At 46.4% G+C, this 15,650-nt stretch overlaps 1 protein-coding gene across 1 annotated transcript in view; it reads right to left on the reverse strand.

The window, feature by feature from the left end:
* ANO2 (anoctamin 2) overlaps positions 1–15,650 on the reverse strand; it is a 338,133-nt gene that overhangs the window by 57,826 nt on the left and 264,657 nt on the right. Inside the window, exons 15-16 of the mRNA XM_027074096.2 lie at positions 14,608–14,682; positions 3,681–3,876 (exon numbers count right to left, since the gene is read on the reverse strand). Coding sequence (XP_026929897.1) covers positions 3,681–3,876; positions 14,608–14,682 — 271 coding nt within the window. The remainder of the gene's footprint in view (positions 1–3,680; positions 3,877–14,607; positions 14,683–15,650) is intronic.

The raw sequence follows: 15,650 nt of genomic DNA on the forward strand, positions 1-15,650 counted from the left end.
CAAACTCACAGATCTCCTGTGAGGCAGGCACTATGGGGGACATAAAAGGAAACGTAAGACCGAGGAGCTGTTCTCCAAGGCTTTGTAGCCTGGCTGGAGCCAGCAGCAGAGACCCTTGCTGTCCATGGAGTGTCCACACACTTCTACACATCTTCCCACTGCTTCACAATTAGGCTGCTTCCAGCCAGTGTGCTGTGAGCAGAAGTGAGAGATGGTGTGTTTCACAGCCTCCCTGGTGTCCATGTGGCCTCCATCAGTCTGGGTCCAGAGCCCCTGCCCTGCTGCACTGGACATGGAGCATGAGCAAGAACAAGTAAACAACTCCGAATTATGCACCTGAGATTTTAAGATAGATTTATCACCCTGGCAGAGTCTCGTCTACCCTAAGACTGGGAAATCCACACACAAGGGCCTCAAATGCTAGTTTATATCTGACCCAAGGGCAAACAGAAGTTGTCTGTGGGGGGATGGAGTAGTGCTCCCCTCCCCCAGCCCAAGGAGAAAGTTTGAAAAGACTGACTGGGTGGGGATTTCCAAGCAGGAGGCCCATAGACAGAGGCTAAAGACAAGGGCATAGTCCTTAGGCTGTGACAACAGTCCCCACAGAGGTGATGATCAGTGGACAGGAAGGAGGGAAATAATGAAGGAAAGATCAATAAAACTGGTTCCAGAAAAGCTCCCTGTTTGCCCAATGCCACGTATCTGGGGATGGGAGGGAGAAGGAGTCAGGCCGAGAACTCAAAGGTTCCTTCCACTGGGCTCCCGAATTCAGTGGCCCTTCCACTATACAAAAACACCTGTCTGACCCTCTGAGAACATCCAGTCCAAGGCAGACAAGAGCAGCAACCTAGGACGAGGCCCACATGGGTTCCTGCATGGAGACCCAATACACCACTTTGGTGCAGACAGTAAGAAACTCACACCGACAGAGCGCAAAAGGTATTTGCAGTTCAGAGGGACAATCTGAGTTTGAGCCTTAGTAAAATGAGGATATAATACTCTCCTTGCTGACCACACACAGTTTCTGTGAGGATGAAATGGGATAACAGAACTCTTTTAAGTTGAAAGTCGCTTTATGAGTATCGCTATCACAAAGAACAAAAGGTACTTGCCAGGATTTCATCTCCTTTCCAGAGCACAGACTTCCTTACCAGCCACTGGTTGCACAGCGTGGGGGAGCCTGAACTTTTTGGGTGAGGGAGAAAGCACTGTTAGGAACAGTGGATGTAGCTTCACAGTGTGGATGGTGTTTTATGGCCCAGTGCAAAGAGAATTTGCCCTGCGTTGTAGACAGGAGGTGCTCACTAAACCCTTGTCAGTGAGGTTCTGACTGTGGACCACGCTCTATCTTCTAGCCTACCACTCTCTAGAGCCACGGAACACAAGTGAAACAAAGTAATGCAAATGGGCAGCAGGAAGACATTTCTGCACCATCGCCGATTTCCTGTTCCTCTCTTCCCTACTTCCTGCCCACACACTCATTAATCTCCTTTACGTTAGGCCTTCCTGCCTCTCTCTTCTCTGTGGCATCCTATGCCCCTGCCAGGATAGTTCTGCAAACATACAGCTCCAATCATGTCGCATTCTTCAGAAAGTCCCCCAGTGGTGTGGGGCCAGAGCCACTGAGGGGGATGGGGGACGTTTCTTTCCACTCCTGATGCTTCCCCGATGTGGAAGGAGTGTGCTTATTTGTAATGCCCTAACTTGTCTCCCCCACCTCATCCTTTACCCTCTTGAGGGACAGAAGCTTATCTCATTAGTCAGCCTGGAGGGTGACACCAGCATGCCTCATCTGTCCACCCCCTCTGCCCTTCCTCTGGGGAGAAAAGGGTCTATGCCTTGCCCCTCCACATCCTAAGACTTGCCTGGCTTCCCTGCCCTCCGTTGCTGGCCACTGGGAGGGATGTCTGTCTGTAATCCTGTATTAGGAAGTCTATCTGGCTCTCCTGCTAAGCTGTTTCCTCCCATGTAGCCTATTTTAGCTTTAAAAGTGAAGTCTTGGCTTTTGCCTACATCTTACTTTTTTAGCATATTCAATGATTAGGGCTGAAAGACAGGTACTTTTTATTAGATGACTCTTCAAACTCCAGCAAACACTTTCCCATGTCTATGAAAATTGGCAGCATCGTTGGCCTGGCATTCAAGGTCTTCTACAGAAAAATCAGGTCTGGGTCAATGCTCTGGGCCTAGTTTCTCACTCCGCTATGCCCTGGACATGCTGCAGACCCTAGAAGAACCACCACACTGGACTCCCCTGGCATCCTGGACATGCTTCGTGTTTCCTTCTTCCGTACACTGAGCTCTCTGCCCCCTCAGCTCCCCTGGCACCAAAGTTGTGTCCATTGTACAAGCCTAGCCCCTGTGCACGCCCCCCCCCACCCCCGGGGCCTTTTCTGACCCTGAAGGGTCTGATTTCTCCCTTCACTGCCAGATTTCTTATTCTGTTTCCTCTGCCAGGAACCTCTTCTCCTCCTGCCCGCTTCCCCCTCCCTCTGCACCTGAGCAATCCAACTTGATGCCCTTATACCTCAGAAGCCCCCCCAGGATGCTCCCCCTAAGTGCTTCTATAGAATCTCACATACCACTAAACACCCTGAAGCAACATTCTCTGCTGACTTTTCTCCAGAAACCTATGAAAGAACACGGACGGGTAACACTTATTAATGTGCACATGCCTAAAGAGAGCAGAACCTCCATTCCAGATGGTACCTTGGCTACATCCACATGGAGACCAAAAGTCAATGTCCACCGTGAGTAGAGGCCAAGCCAGGGAAAGGCACTGAAAGAATCCCTTTAACTGGAATTAGTGAAACCTTTCTGGAATGTTCTGATCCTCCAGGGAAGGCTCTCTTGACAAGGGGGTTATCCTATCAAGTGTCTAGCTTTTAACTAGTCAGTGAATTAAAGACATCTAATCATTAGTTCAATTTTTCTGAGGATAGTCAGAAGCTGACAGCCCTAGTCCCCAGATTCCACCAGGGAAAGAGGTGCATGCCCCAAGGCCACCCAGGATAAGTACCATGAGGAAAGGGTCTCAGTTCTCAGCTCTCCCCTGTCTAATAAGCGCAAATGCCAAAAAATGGTGCTCAGGCAACAGCAGGTTGTGGCTCAAATGACACGTCTGAGTACTGAGGCCACCGCATTTTTCTCACTGGCTTGAAGCTTGGGAAGTCTGATATGCCTCTTTGAAGTCTGCTCAGTGTGTGGGGAATGTGTGGATTTTCTGGGGCCTCAGCAATATGGGGATAGATGAGACCCTCCAGGGCTCAAGTATCAAGAGCTTTCTCCACTCTGTAAACACTCCTGGGAAAATGAGGAAAGGCTAAAACTCTGTAATTTGTAACAGGAAGTGTTGAACCCATCTTGCTTCTAGGTTAGGCTAAAAAGAATAGGTCCCATGAATGATTCTTTGGGGACAATGAGGCAATCAACTTGGGCTGGAAGACTACTGATAGAGAATGCCCTAAGGAGGATTTCTCGCTGAGGGGAGGCCCCTGGCAGGCCCTGCAAGTACAGAACTTCAGTACTTCCTCATTTCTCCAACCAAAATGCACTCTACAAAGCATTTTGTTCCTGTTCCTTTTTTCGTTTTCAGTCACCACCACCAAAAACCTCGCATGTGTTGAGCCGACTTCGTTCAAGGGGGCCTAGGGCAGACATGGGATTTGGTGACACAGTACCGATTTTGGTGAGCCATGTGGCCACAGCACCATAGATCTCGTCCAGGATGAGGATGACCACGAGGTTGATGATGACTGCTGTGGCTGTCACTGTCACCCGGACATTGGAGCGTGTAGCCTTGTTGAGAGACAGGGCTGCTGCAGTTGTTATGCGATACACGATGACCCCAAAGACGATGGAGAATGTCAGGGCAATCTGTTTGAGAGACAGGGAGAGTTATGGCTCAGCAGACAAGTACTGGGCAGCTATTATTTGGTCGGCCAACAGTCCTCTTCGCTACGTCAGGTACTATTAATCTGGAGTCCACCAGTAGGCAACAAGGGGGCGGCACACCCTCTAAACTCTCGTGCAAATTCTATGGAGGGGTGCACTGTCCATGGAGACTGTCTTCCATTTACGAAATGCCAAATGGTCTCTAACACATACAAACCCCTAAGGATGAAAACACTGGACGCTGAGGTGCGTACAACACACGTGATGTTATTTCTTTCATTAGGGGGTTTCCAGTTGACCACGGAGGAGAGCTGAACTCTTAGAGTGAATGATACCTGAGAGGTACTGCATGCTCTGTGAAGGGGCTGAGAGTACAGAGGAACAAGCAGATCAGGGGAATAATGGGATGTAAACTGGGCTCTCGGTGAAAGGAAACAGGGAGCCGTGGAAGGTGTCTGAGCTGAGAAGCGGTGAGTCAGCTTCATGCGGTGTGTGTGGGAAAGCTGCCCAAAGAAGAATAAAGAGAGATAAACCAGGCATGAGATTTGTAGACTCTTGGTCCTCAGGGTGAACAAAATATCACTGTAAGACTTCTCTGCCAGGCAACTGTAATAGAGGACTCGGATTTCTCCTTTGGTGCAGAAATCTCCGGCTGTTAGGCTGAAAGGAAAGCTTACCAGTCGCTTGACCTCCAAGGGCCCCCCATTTCCTCTTTCTAGAACCTAAGAATAATAACTCACTCTCCCAGACCAGGCCCTCTCCTCTCCCATCAGAGCCAGGGAGGACCATTTCCATGAAGCAGAAGGATGTCAGGGGAAGAAAGTGCCCTGCATAAGCTCTCAGGGCAGAGGAAGGAGATTGAACGTCTAGGTGTGTAACCTGCTCAGAGCAAAACTAATTTGCGTCAGTCAAGTGAAGTCTTCTTAGAATTCTTTCTGCACAGAAGGCTGTTCAGGTAGTATTTCCTCTGGGATCAGGGGATGGTGGGGGCAGGAGGGGGGTGGTTGGCGCTGGCTGGGGACAGCAAAGATTCCCTCTGAAAATACAAAGTATCCTGGACTACACGTTCCCTCCCTAGAAAGGAGGGGAGGAGAGAGGGGGTAGCAGGGGTAGGGGGGCGCTCTGGTTCAAGCAATGCTTTGCAAGCTGTGTATGACACCGGTGGGCGAATGGGGAATGGGTTCCAGATGTGTCAAGGTATGAACGACTTCAGGCCTCTGGGGGGCGCCTGGGGGTGCCGGAGCTGGGGGTGTGCTGGTGGCAGCCTCAGCTGTTTATCCCCGCACATTGTACAAATATCAGCATTTGCCCTGTGGGCCACAGTGTGAAAAATGAGGCCTCCCTAAGGCAGGCAGGATGGCAACGTTCTCTGGGTAGAGGGCGTGTGTGCGTGCATGTGCGCACGCACATGTGTGTATGTCAGGGTGGAGAAGAGGTTACATGGGAATGACACCGTGTGGGAGACCCTCATTAGAGGGAGTGGGAGCGGCAGAAGTCCCAGCCTCCAGGACGATGGAGGAATGGGCACCGTGTAAGTAGGAAAGGCTGGACATGACATCACCGCTCTCCAACAATGTAGACATTTTCACTTCCCGTTCCTCTGGGACTGTCACTGCCAGACAGTAAGGGCCTGGAAAACGTGGTGTGAGATTCTTTTCCCCCGAAATCACTTTTGCAGCAAAAGGCCAGTGATGGAAGTATCGATGAGGCGGGGGAGGCCAGGGCATCAAAGAGTGAATGTGTGTGAGCGTTCTGGAGGATTCTAGGGGAATGACTGGGGGAAAACAATGGCAAAAACATCCTTTGCTTTGGGTCCTGGGGGTGGGGCATGGAGGAATGAGGGGGAAGGAGATTGGCTTCTGTTCTTCTCCAGGAGGCCCAGCTGCTAAACTGGGGAAGGAAGAAAATTCTTTATTGCTACCCAGAGTGTGATCCATGGACCTGCTGCATGGGCCAGGAGCTTGGTCAACATGCAGCATCTCCAGGACAGCTCCAGATCCAGTGGCTCAGGATCTGCACTTGAACAAGACTCCTATCCAAGTTCTAGAGGCACTGCTCTACTCACTTGTCCCAGCCTCCTGTCCTCCTGGGCCCTACCTCCAACACACCCCTCCCCAGCCCTCTGGTGCTGTTCTGTGCAATCCTAGATTCTCAGCTCCTGATTTTCCCTTCCACTACAGCAACCAGGTCTGAAGCTGTCCTTCAGTGTCCCTGCAGGCTCCTCAGGACTCCTCAAGCTAGATAAGACTGGAGGACACCAGCCCAGTCCTGTGACCAGTTTGCAGATGAGGAAACAGGCATGAAAAGTGAAGTGATTTGCTCAAGGTCACAAGGCGTGGCCTACAACCCTAGCCTCTGGGATCCTGATGGGAGTTAAAGGATATTAGCATTCAGGGGTCATCCACGTCCAGCCTCTACTTTCATATATAAGGAAACTGAGGCCCAAGAAGCAGCAATGTGATCGGTCCAGGGTCTGGACAGCTCCTGGCAAAGCTGGGATGCTAATGGTGGTGCCCTCTCGATTGCGTTATTCAGTACACATCTTCCTGAGCACTTATCCTTATAACAATCATGTAAAACATGCCTTTTATGGATGCCATTTACTGACTGTCCAGGATGTGAACCCTGCTCTGTGGCTCCCACGTCTACAATCTCATCCTATCCTGATGTTAGAAAGCAGGTTCTCTAGTAGTACTAAATTCAGCACTGTTTTCACCACTGTGGCTGCAGTGTTGATGTTGCTTAGTAAATTCAGGAAATATGTGCTGGGGATATTTCATGTTTATGAGCAGTCTCCCCCCAAATAGGCCAAAAGTGGGGACTTGTCTTGGACTGCATTCTGTGCCTCACGCCCTTTCACAGCGGTTCCTTACTGCAGAACCTACTTGGTAAAGATTTGCTGGTCCCTGGCTCTAGCACCCTAGCTCTCCAGAACATGGGAACATCACCATGGTCCCCATTGCTTTTGGTGTTCTGATCCCATAGCTTTACTTGTGGACACAGCCAAACTGCAACAGAACCCAGGCTATGGAGTCCGGAGTCCTATTTAATGCTATGAGAGACAGGAAGGAGAGACGGTCTGGTCCCCACGCTCCAGGTCTTACATCCACAATCATGGTGGAGAAAACCACTGCACACGTACAAGGATGAGCCTAATAGCAGGCGGACAGAGTACGGGCTCAGTTCATGAGCTTCATATGTGCCGAGCAGAGCACAGGGGGATTAGTCAGAGAAAATCCCACAGAAGTAGCTTCGGGACAGTTTCCTACGAGAAAGGTTTGGAGAGAAGAATACCAAAAACAAACAAACAAACAAACAAAAAAACCCAACAAGTAGAAACAGATAAGTCAGAAGCAATCTTGGCTGAACCAGTGGGAGAAGAGCCAGTCTGAGGCAGGGCACATAATAGTAGCTCAATTTTAAAACACACACAATCGACTTTATCATTGATGTAATAGGTCGTCTCTGGCAACTTATTAATGATTAATTACCTTACTTTCTCATTCGGTCACTCATAAAATATGTCTTGAGTACCTTCTACATGCCAGTCACCATTCTAAGTGTCAGGGATATAGTAGTGAGCAGACTGCCCAGGAGTGTCTGCCCTCGTGGCACTGATCTTCTAGTGGGGAAAGACAGACAACAAACTACTAAAATGCATCAAACAGAGAGTATATCTGGTTAGGAAAGGCATGGCTGAGGAGGTGATATTTCAGGAAGGCCCTAAAGAGGAAATCGGAGGGAAGGGGCTGTCAGGCAGAGGGTGGCCAAAGGAGAATAAAAGGGGGAGGTGGGTGTGGAGAGGAGGAGGGCCATTCCTGTGGCACAAGGATGCTGGCTTCTATATCTCATGAGATGCAGGGCCTTAAGAGAGTTTTGAGCAGAGAAGTGACATGATTTGATCCAGATTTTAAAAAGATCAGTAAGCTGATGATTTTTTTTTTAATTTTTTTATTTCAACGTTTTTTACTTATTTTTTGGGACAGAGAGAGACAGAGCATGAACGGGGGAGGGGCAGAGAGAGAGGGAGACACAGAATCGGAAACGGGCTCCAGGCTCCGAGCCATCAGCCCAGAGCCTGACGCGGGGCTCGATCTCACGGACCGCGAAATTGTGACCTGGCTGAAGTCGGACGCTTAACCGACTGCGCCACCCAGGCGCCCCAGATTTTTTTTTTTTTAAAGTAGGCTCTATACCCACCATGGGGTTTAAACTCACGATCCTAAGATCAAGAGTCGCATGCTCTATCAGCTGAGCCAGCGAACCTCAGCAGGCTGACTAATCTGGAGGGGCACAATTGGGACGCCACCACAATAAGGCAGGTGACAGAGGAGGGTTTCTGGGGGCTGGTCCCCAACACACAAGTGGAAGTAAATGACTGCCTTGGGCATGGAAGGAAAGCTCAGGCACCTAGCTCTAGAGCCAGGACACTGCTTCTGATAATCCCCTCCCACATAAAAAGAAAACAAAAGAGCTTTAATTCAAAAAGGAAAAACACTGTTGTAGCTCAACACATTGAGTTGGAGAAGAAAGAGAAAATTCACCTTGTCCCACGCTGGCCTCTGTCACAGCTGGGGAAGAGGAACACAGCAGCGGGGCACTGCCTTATTCTCAACCATCCCATGAAAAATATCCCCAGCTGATCTGGCAGACTGGCATCCCTGAAACCCTCCCCCCAGCCGTGGTCCTGACCTCTCCTGCCAACGTTTAGTCACAGGGGGTGGAGGAGAGAAGGACGTTCAGTACTCACATGTGTTGCAGTATGTGCCTTTGGCTTTACCCTAATTCCACAACCAAACCCCACTTTTTTAGAAACATCACCCTGCCCCTTTATGTGCCACTCCACACCTTGTTCTAGGGCTGTGCCAAGCCCTTTTCTTTAGAAGACAGAGTTGTTTTTTTTTCAATGAAAAAAAATAAGGAAAAGTTAGCATAAAATAAAGATTTTTAAAAATCTAATAGGTATGAGACTACGTAATTTATTGTCCAACCCATAATACTTTTGAAAGTAAGAAGGAGTGCTATTGATCTTTATTTCTGTCAACCCAAGCACGCCTGACTATAAAGGGGTGATCTTTAAAGGGGTCCTGCCCTATTTCTACCACTCTCCTCCTAGCTCCTGTTCACATAGTCCAGTTCTGGGCACTGGCTGATGACAGGTGGGGGACCCCAGGCATAGAGAGACGCAACAATTAGTTCTCGGTTCCAATACTGAATCTCCCATTTGTATCGAGATGTGGAGTCAGTCGGGTGGGGTTGGGAAAAGGAAGATCAAAGATATAATTATATATTACTTCCAAACAACACAGAAAAAACTCCACACCAGTTAGGAGGTCTCCATGGAATTAAAAAAAAAAAAATAGAACTTTGGGGAGATGACCCACCATTGAGCCAGTTTTCAGTACCGGCAAACCTAAAGAGTGTTGGGGGTTTGGTTCTAGACCACCGCGATAAAGCAAGTTATCATGGTGAAGAAAGTCAAATGAATTGTTTGGTTTCCTAGTACATATAAAAGTTATGTTTGTACTATATTGTAATCTATTAAGTGTGTGGTAGCATTATGTCTAAAAAAAACCCATCATAGATACTCTGATTAACAAATATTTTCCTGCTGAAAAGTGCTAACCATCCGAGCTTTCAGTCAGTTGTAATCACTGATCACAGATCACCGTAACAAATATAATAATAATGAAAAGGTTTGAAACAATGCAAGAATTGCCAAGCTATGACATAGAGACCAGAAGTGAACAAATGCTTTGGGAAAATGGTGCCAAGAGATTTGTTCAAAGCAGGCTGCCACAAACCTTCAACTATAAAAAATGTAACACCTGCAAAGCGCAATAAAGCACAATAAAACAAAGGTATGCCTTCGTTTGTCCGTGGTGGTGAGGTAACCTGTTTGTTGTTGACAGTGATGCTGATGATACCAGTTCCTCTCTCAGACAGTAGACAAGCTTCTATTTTCAGTGCTCTCCTTGCCTGACTGATCACTGGCATATGACATAATTGATTGCCCTCCCCTTGCAATACTTTCTTGGTTTCCACAACTCCCTACAACCCTTTGGCTGTTACTTTTAATCCTGTCTTTTGGATCCTCCTTATGCTCCCAAACTTGAACATGGCAGTGTCTTGGGACTCAACCCTAGGACTTTCCTCTATTGACCCTCAGCCTCCTGGTAATCTCATACAATTTCATGGCTGTAAATACCACCAGTAACCATCTGATTAGGAGTCCCCTGAACTGCAAATTTATATCCATTATGAAGGCAACTCCAGAATTCCTCCCTATCCCAGTAAGGGATAACTCCAGCTTTTTTGATTGCTCAGGATAAGAACCTTAAAGTCATCGTGGACTTCCCTCTGTTTTGCATCCTATGATGAAATTCTTTTGGATTCACCTTTTCTCCAAGTATAAGCAGTGCCACTTGCATGGCTTGGATTCTTGGCTTTCTGTTTTTTCCACTGGTCTAATTATATCCTGGCAACAATGCCACACCATCGTATTTATTACTGTTTTATAATAAGTGTTCATTTGGTATATTCTTAGCCTTTGTCCTTCCATATAAATTGTCAGGGAGAAAATAAAAAGACCTAACGCCACCCAACTTATATGCTATTATTACTGTGTACACTGTAATTCTACCTTATTTACTTTTATTTTAATGTTTATTTATCTTTCAGAAAGACAGAAAGACAGAGTGCAAGCTGGGGAGGGGCAGACAGAGGGAGACACAGAATCTGAAGCAGGCTCCAGGCTCTGAGCTTTCAGCACAGAGCCTAATGTGGGGCTTGAACTCATGAACCATGAGATCATGACCTGAGCTGAAGGCAGACGCTTAACTCACTGAGCCACCCAGGCACCCCGATTCTACTTTATTTTTAACCCTATGAGACACCATCATTATTGTTTTCACAGCCAAGGTACGCATAGGCTTTCCCACATATTTACCACTTTGTTCTTCACTTCTTAAAACTATAATTCTCCATATGGGATCACATCTGAAGTACATTCTTAGGATTACCTTTAGTGAAAGATTCAGTTGGTGGCAAACCTCAGTTTTTGTTTCACTATAAATATCTTTATCCTAATACTTCTATATTGTATTTCTCCTGGGTATAGAATTCTGGATTATCAAGTGGTTTCTTTTCAGCACAGGAAGACAGCATGTCAGTATATTCTGACTTCCAACTGCTATGTGAAATCAATGGCTAATTGGACAGTCTCTTCATTGAAGGTAATCTTGATTTCTGAACATATTTGAGATTTTTCTTGTGTCTTATATATTCTATGATTTCATTATGATGAATGTAAACGTAGATTTCTTTTTATTTTTCCTGCTTGAATTTCACTGGGATTCTTCATTTATTTATTTATTTATTTATTTTGGAGAGAGAGAGAGACAGAGAGACAGAGAGAGAGAGAGAGAGCGCGCGCGCGCGCACACACAAGTGGGGGAGGGGCAGAGAGAGAAGGAGACACAGAATCCAAAGCAGGCTCCAGGCTCGGAGCTGTCAGCACAGAGCCCAATGTGAGGCTCGAACTCACAAACCGTGAGATCAAGACCTGAGCTGAAGTCAGATACTTAACTGACTGAGCCACCCAGGTGCCCCTCACTGGGATTCTTCAATCTCCAAATTGGAATTCTGTTAGCAGAATTAGCCAATTAGGTGACCATCGGTTAGTGTATCTTGTTCATTACTATTCTTGCTCCTTTTGCAGTAGTGCAATTAAATACATGTTAAATTTTCTCAGTCTGTTTCCAAATCTATTAATTTCTCTTTTGAATTCTCAATCTTTTGTCTCCCTATGCTGCATTTTGGATAATTTTTTCTAACCCGTGCTGTAGTTCACAAATTATCTCTTCAGCTATGTCTAATTTCTTGTTAATCCCATCCATGGTGTACATATGTAATATTATGTTTATGTACATTTACATACTCCTGTTCATATTCATATCACATGTTCATTATTAAATATTATATATTCATATTTATCAATATATATTCATTTCTAGAAGATTATTGGCTGCTTTTCAAATCTTTAGGTCATTTTTAAAATAGTTTCTTATTTTTGGCAGATATTTTCAAACTGGCTGTCTTAACCTGTGACCTTTAGTCTTTTCTGTCTATCCCCACTGGTTCTCTTTCAGAGTGCTTCAGCTTCTTGTGCAATTAATTGTTTTTAACTGTGTTCTCTTTTTGGTCTTGGAAAAATTCTTCTGGGGGATTTTTTGAGGACTGGTGTAAATATGCCTTCCTACAGAGAATCTGTGTTGGCTTCTGCCAGGCACCTGGAAGGGCTGCCTGTCCTCGACCAAGTTTACAGCCCGAGGTTCCCTGGGTCTCTCAAGTGACAAACTATGCTGTAAGTCCACGATGGGGATCATCCATGACCACTTCTCAGAGACAAGGTTTTGTTCCTCTTTTCTCCCTGTTCTACTTAGAACCAGAGCAGTGTTCTCTACAGTCTCACAAGTCAGGAGGGAGTGGGTTTAGTTCTATTTCACATTTATTCTGAGAGTGTGGTTCCTTGTGGAGTTCCAGTTTAACTTGGTGAGAACTTCCTGTTAGCATCCCCACTTTGAGTGAGCCATATCCTCTGATTTCTATCCTCCTTGCCCCATAAAACCACCAAAACCAAAGCCCAAGTTTGTCAACATGGGAAAATGTCCTCAAAGTAAAAGCAGTATTAATGCCCAGGTATTTGTTTCTTGGTTCTCAGTTTCCCCTAGATGGATCCATATTAGGAATAGCCTGGTATTGGGGTGCCTGGCTGGCTCAGTCAGTTAGGCGTCCAACTGGTTCAGGTCATGATCTCATGGTTCACAAGTTCAAGCCCCGCATCGGGCTCTGTGCTGACAGCTCAGGGCCTAGAGCCTGCTTCAGATTCTGTGTCTCAATATCTCTCTGCCCCTCCCCTGCTCACGCACTCGCTCTCTCTCAAAAAATAAATAAATAAATAAATAAATAAATAAATAAATAAACATTAAAAATTAAAAAACAAAGGAATCGCCTAGTATTCATTACTAACCTATCAGCCCTCCAAGCCTTTAGGAAGAATGAAAAAATACATTCATCCAGTATTTTTTGTTATTTTCAGCAAGATGGGGTGCTACTAATATCCTAACCTACCACTACTGGAGATAGAAGTCTATTTTACTTATCAATTTTCTTATTTATGTATGTATTTGCCATCTGTAAACTCCTTAAAGGAGGGATTATTTTATTTTCTACTCTATCCCCAGTGCCTAAGAACAGTGTCAAGCACATAGATGGCACCCATTAAGTATATTTTAATAGTGTTTTATAAAGATTTTACTTTAAGTAATCTCTGCACCCAACGTGGGGCTCGAACTCACAACCCCAAGATCAAGAGTCGCACACTCCACCAACTGAGCCAGCCAGGTGCCTCCCCCACCTGCCCCGTTAAACATTTCTTGAATGAATGAATAAACTTGGTGATGACAATATGCATATTGTGGGAGGCTCTGAAATGCTAAACTAAACTTTGTATCATTCCTGTGTAACACCCTGCAACTTGCCACATATTCTTGAATAAATTCTATATGCCTTGCTCTTGTTAAGGTAACAGATGCAGACTTCTAAGTCTTGGCGAGGCACCCATCGCCTCTGTACTTCAGAAGATCTGTACATCCTCTCTGTACTGCTCTGTGAAATGAGGAGCAGGAATAGATGGTGCCTAGGATCCCTTCTCTTTTTCAATTTCTGAGATTAAGACATGGCTCCTGTCCCCATTGATCACAGTGACCATAATAATGGCAATAATAATCTCAGATCAGGGCCTGAGTTGCCAGAGTCACCAGAAAATAATTATAATTTCAGTCCCAGAATAAGCAATCCCTCCCCAACCCCACAACTAATGCTTAGAAATGCTTAGAAATGCTCTAAGGACCCAACTCTCCTTTGTAAAATGGAAGTTCCAGTCGTGAACACTAGAAGGAATGTACATAGAAAGGGGGGGCAGGTGTCTCAGTGACCTGAGCTGAGCCCTTCTGAGCTTCACCTTCCTGAGGTCTTCTTGCTCCACTCACATCCTGGCTCCCAAGAATGACCAGCTACCACTTTTCTGATCTGACTTGAGCCTGAATCACAGACCTATTCCTGATCTTTGCTGACATAGCTGAGACCATCTGGGTCTTCTGAAAAGGTTCTTCCAAACTCTAAGGCAGAACATAGGGAAGTAAACATGGCAAGGCTGAAGAATCAGGCTCGCGGAGCCAAAGCTGGCTGTCTTCTGTGGTTTCCAGGCTCTGTTCTCTTCCACAAACCATCAGGGAGAGCCAGCCAGCCCACAGCCCCAACAGGCTGCCACAATTCTGCAGCCATCTTACCTGGATTACTTCTTCCAAGGTCTTGGTCTGTCTCAATGCGGAAGGCACCACATCACAACCCACCCCTGGAAGTTCCAATTTCAAATACCTGGGCTCAAGGCTGGGAAGACAGAGCCCCCTTCTCTAGCCACTGAAGGCCACTGACCCCCATCCCAGGTCCAAGGGAATCACCTTTCCCTCTTCAGATGGCGGGTAGTGGCCTCGCTATCAGGTAAGATCTTCCCTGTTTAGACAGGACTGTGGCTTCATCTTTACTAGTCCTCGTTATCCCCACAGCATACTAGAATAACCCACCCATAGCATTTGCTCTACAGGATCTACATGCATAAGTTACAGGCAGGTGTTCCATCAAGGAAATTACCATGAACAAGATGGAGGCGAAGTTCATCAAGTAACCTGGGAAACGATCTTTCCAGGTCAGCTTATCTTCATCATCCTGTGGAAACAGGAGAGTACAATCAGAAGGCACAAACAGATATATCGATTTTCTTTCAAATTTGCACCAATTTGCATATCCTTAATCATTCATTACTCTAGATAGGTGTTTTCCTAGTCTCTGATAGCCACAACAGCCCTCCTAATTCTGTGATCTCTACATAGCCTGGAAAAACCAAGGCGAAATGAGGACAAGATTTGATCCTTGCCTCAAACTGAGCTGACATTTTAGCTATCAGCTGTGTGATCTCAGACACAACTCTTGACGTTTCTGACCCGCTATTTCTTCATCTGTAAAATGGGCGCGGTCATGACACCCATTCTGCCTAATGCACAGGATGGTTTTATTTACTTTGTTTCATTTTAAAGAGAAATATGTGAATGTAATAAAGCAACAGACAGAAGACAGACAGAACCCGACCCAAAGAGCAGCATCCCCAAATAGATCATTCTTTAAATAAAACATCAACCATTCACTGTAGATCCTAGTAAGTATACAAATTACCCGCAACTGCCGTTCTTCAAAGAACCTGCACGTGTGATCGTCTGTTTCCTCCGAAAGGACTATGTTCTGCCCCCCGGTCACAAAAGCAAACATTTTGAGGCAGAGGTTGGGCTGATGCCTTGCAGTCAATCTGTCTGCGAACCCCACCTTTCCTTCTCAGACTGGGTCCAGTTCACCCAGGCCACTCTCCTGACCACAGTCATCCACCTTGGACAAACTCTGGGGGCCCACATTGGCAGGGCGACGCCAGCAAGGTATGGATCTAAGACATCTCTACCAATTAGCTGCCACTTAACTTCTGCCCGGGCACTTGATTTCTCCAAGCTGCCGTTCTATAAAATTAGAATTGGTGCAGTGTCCTGCCTACTACCAAGGTTGTGGGGAAAACCCTCTAAAGCCACTTTGGTGAAGATGCCCTGGAACAGCAAAGCGCTCCATGCTAGTGAGGCAGGAGTCCCCCTGCG

Source organism: Acinonyx jubatus, chromosome B4 (assembly GCF_027475565.1).
Source record: "Acinonyx jubatus isolate Ajub_Pintada_27869175 chromosome B4, VMU_Ajub_asm_v1.0, whole genome shotgun sequence".
NCBI classification, from domain to species: Eukaryota; Metazoa; Chordata; class Mammalia; order Carnivora; family Felidae; genus Acinonyx; species Acinonyx jubatus.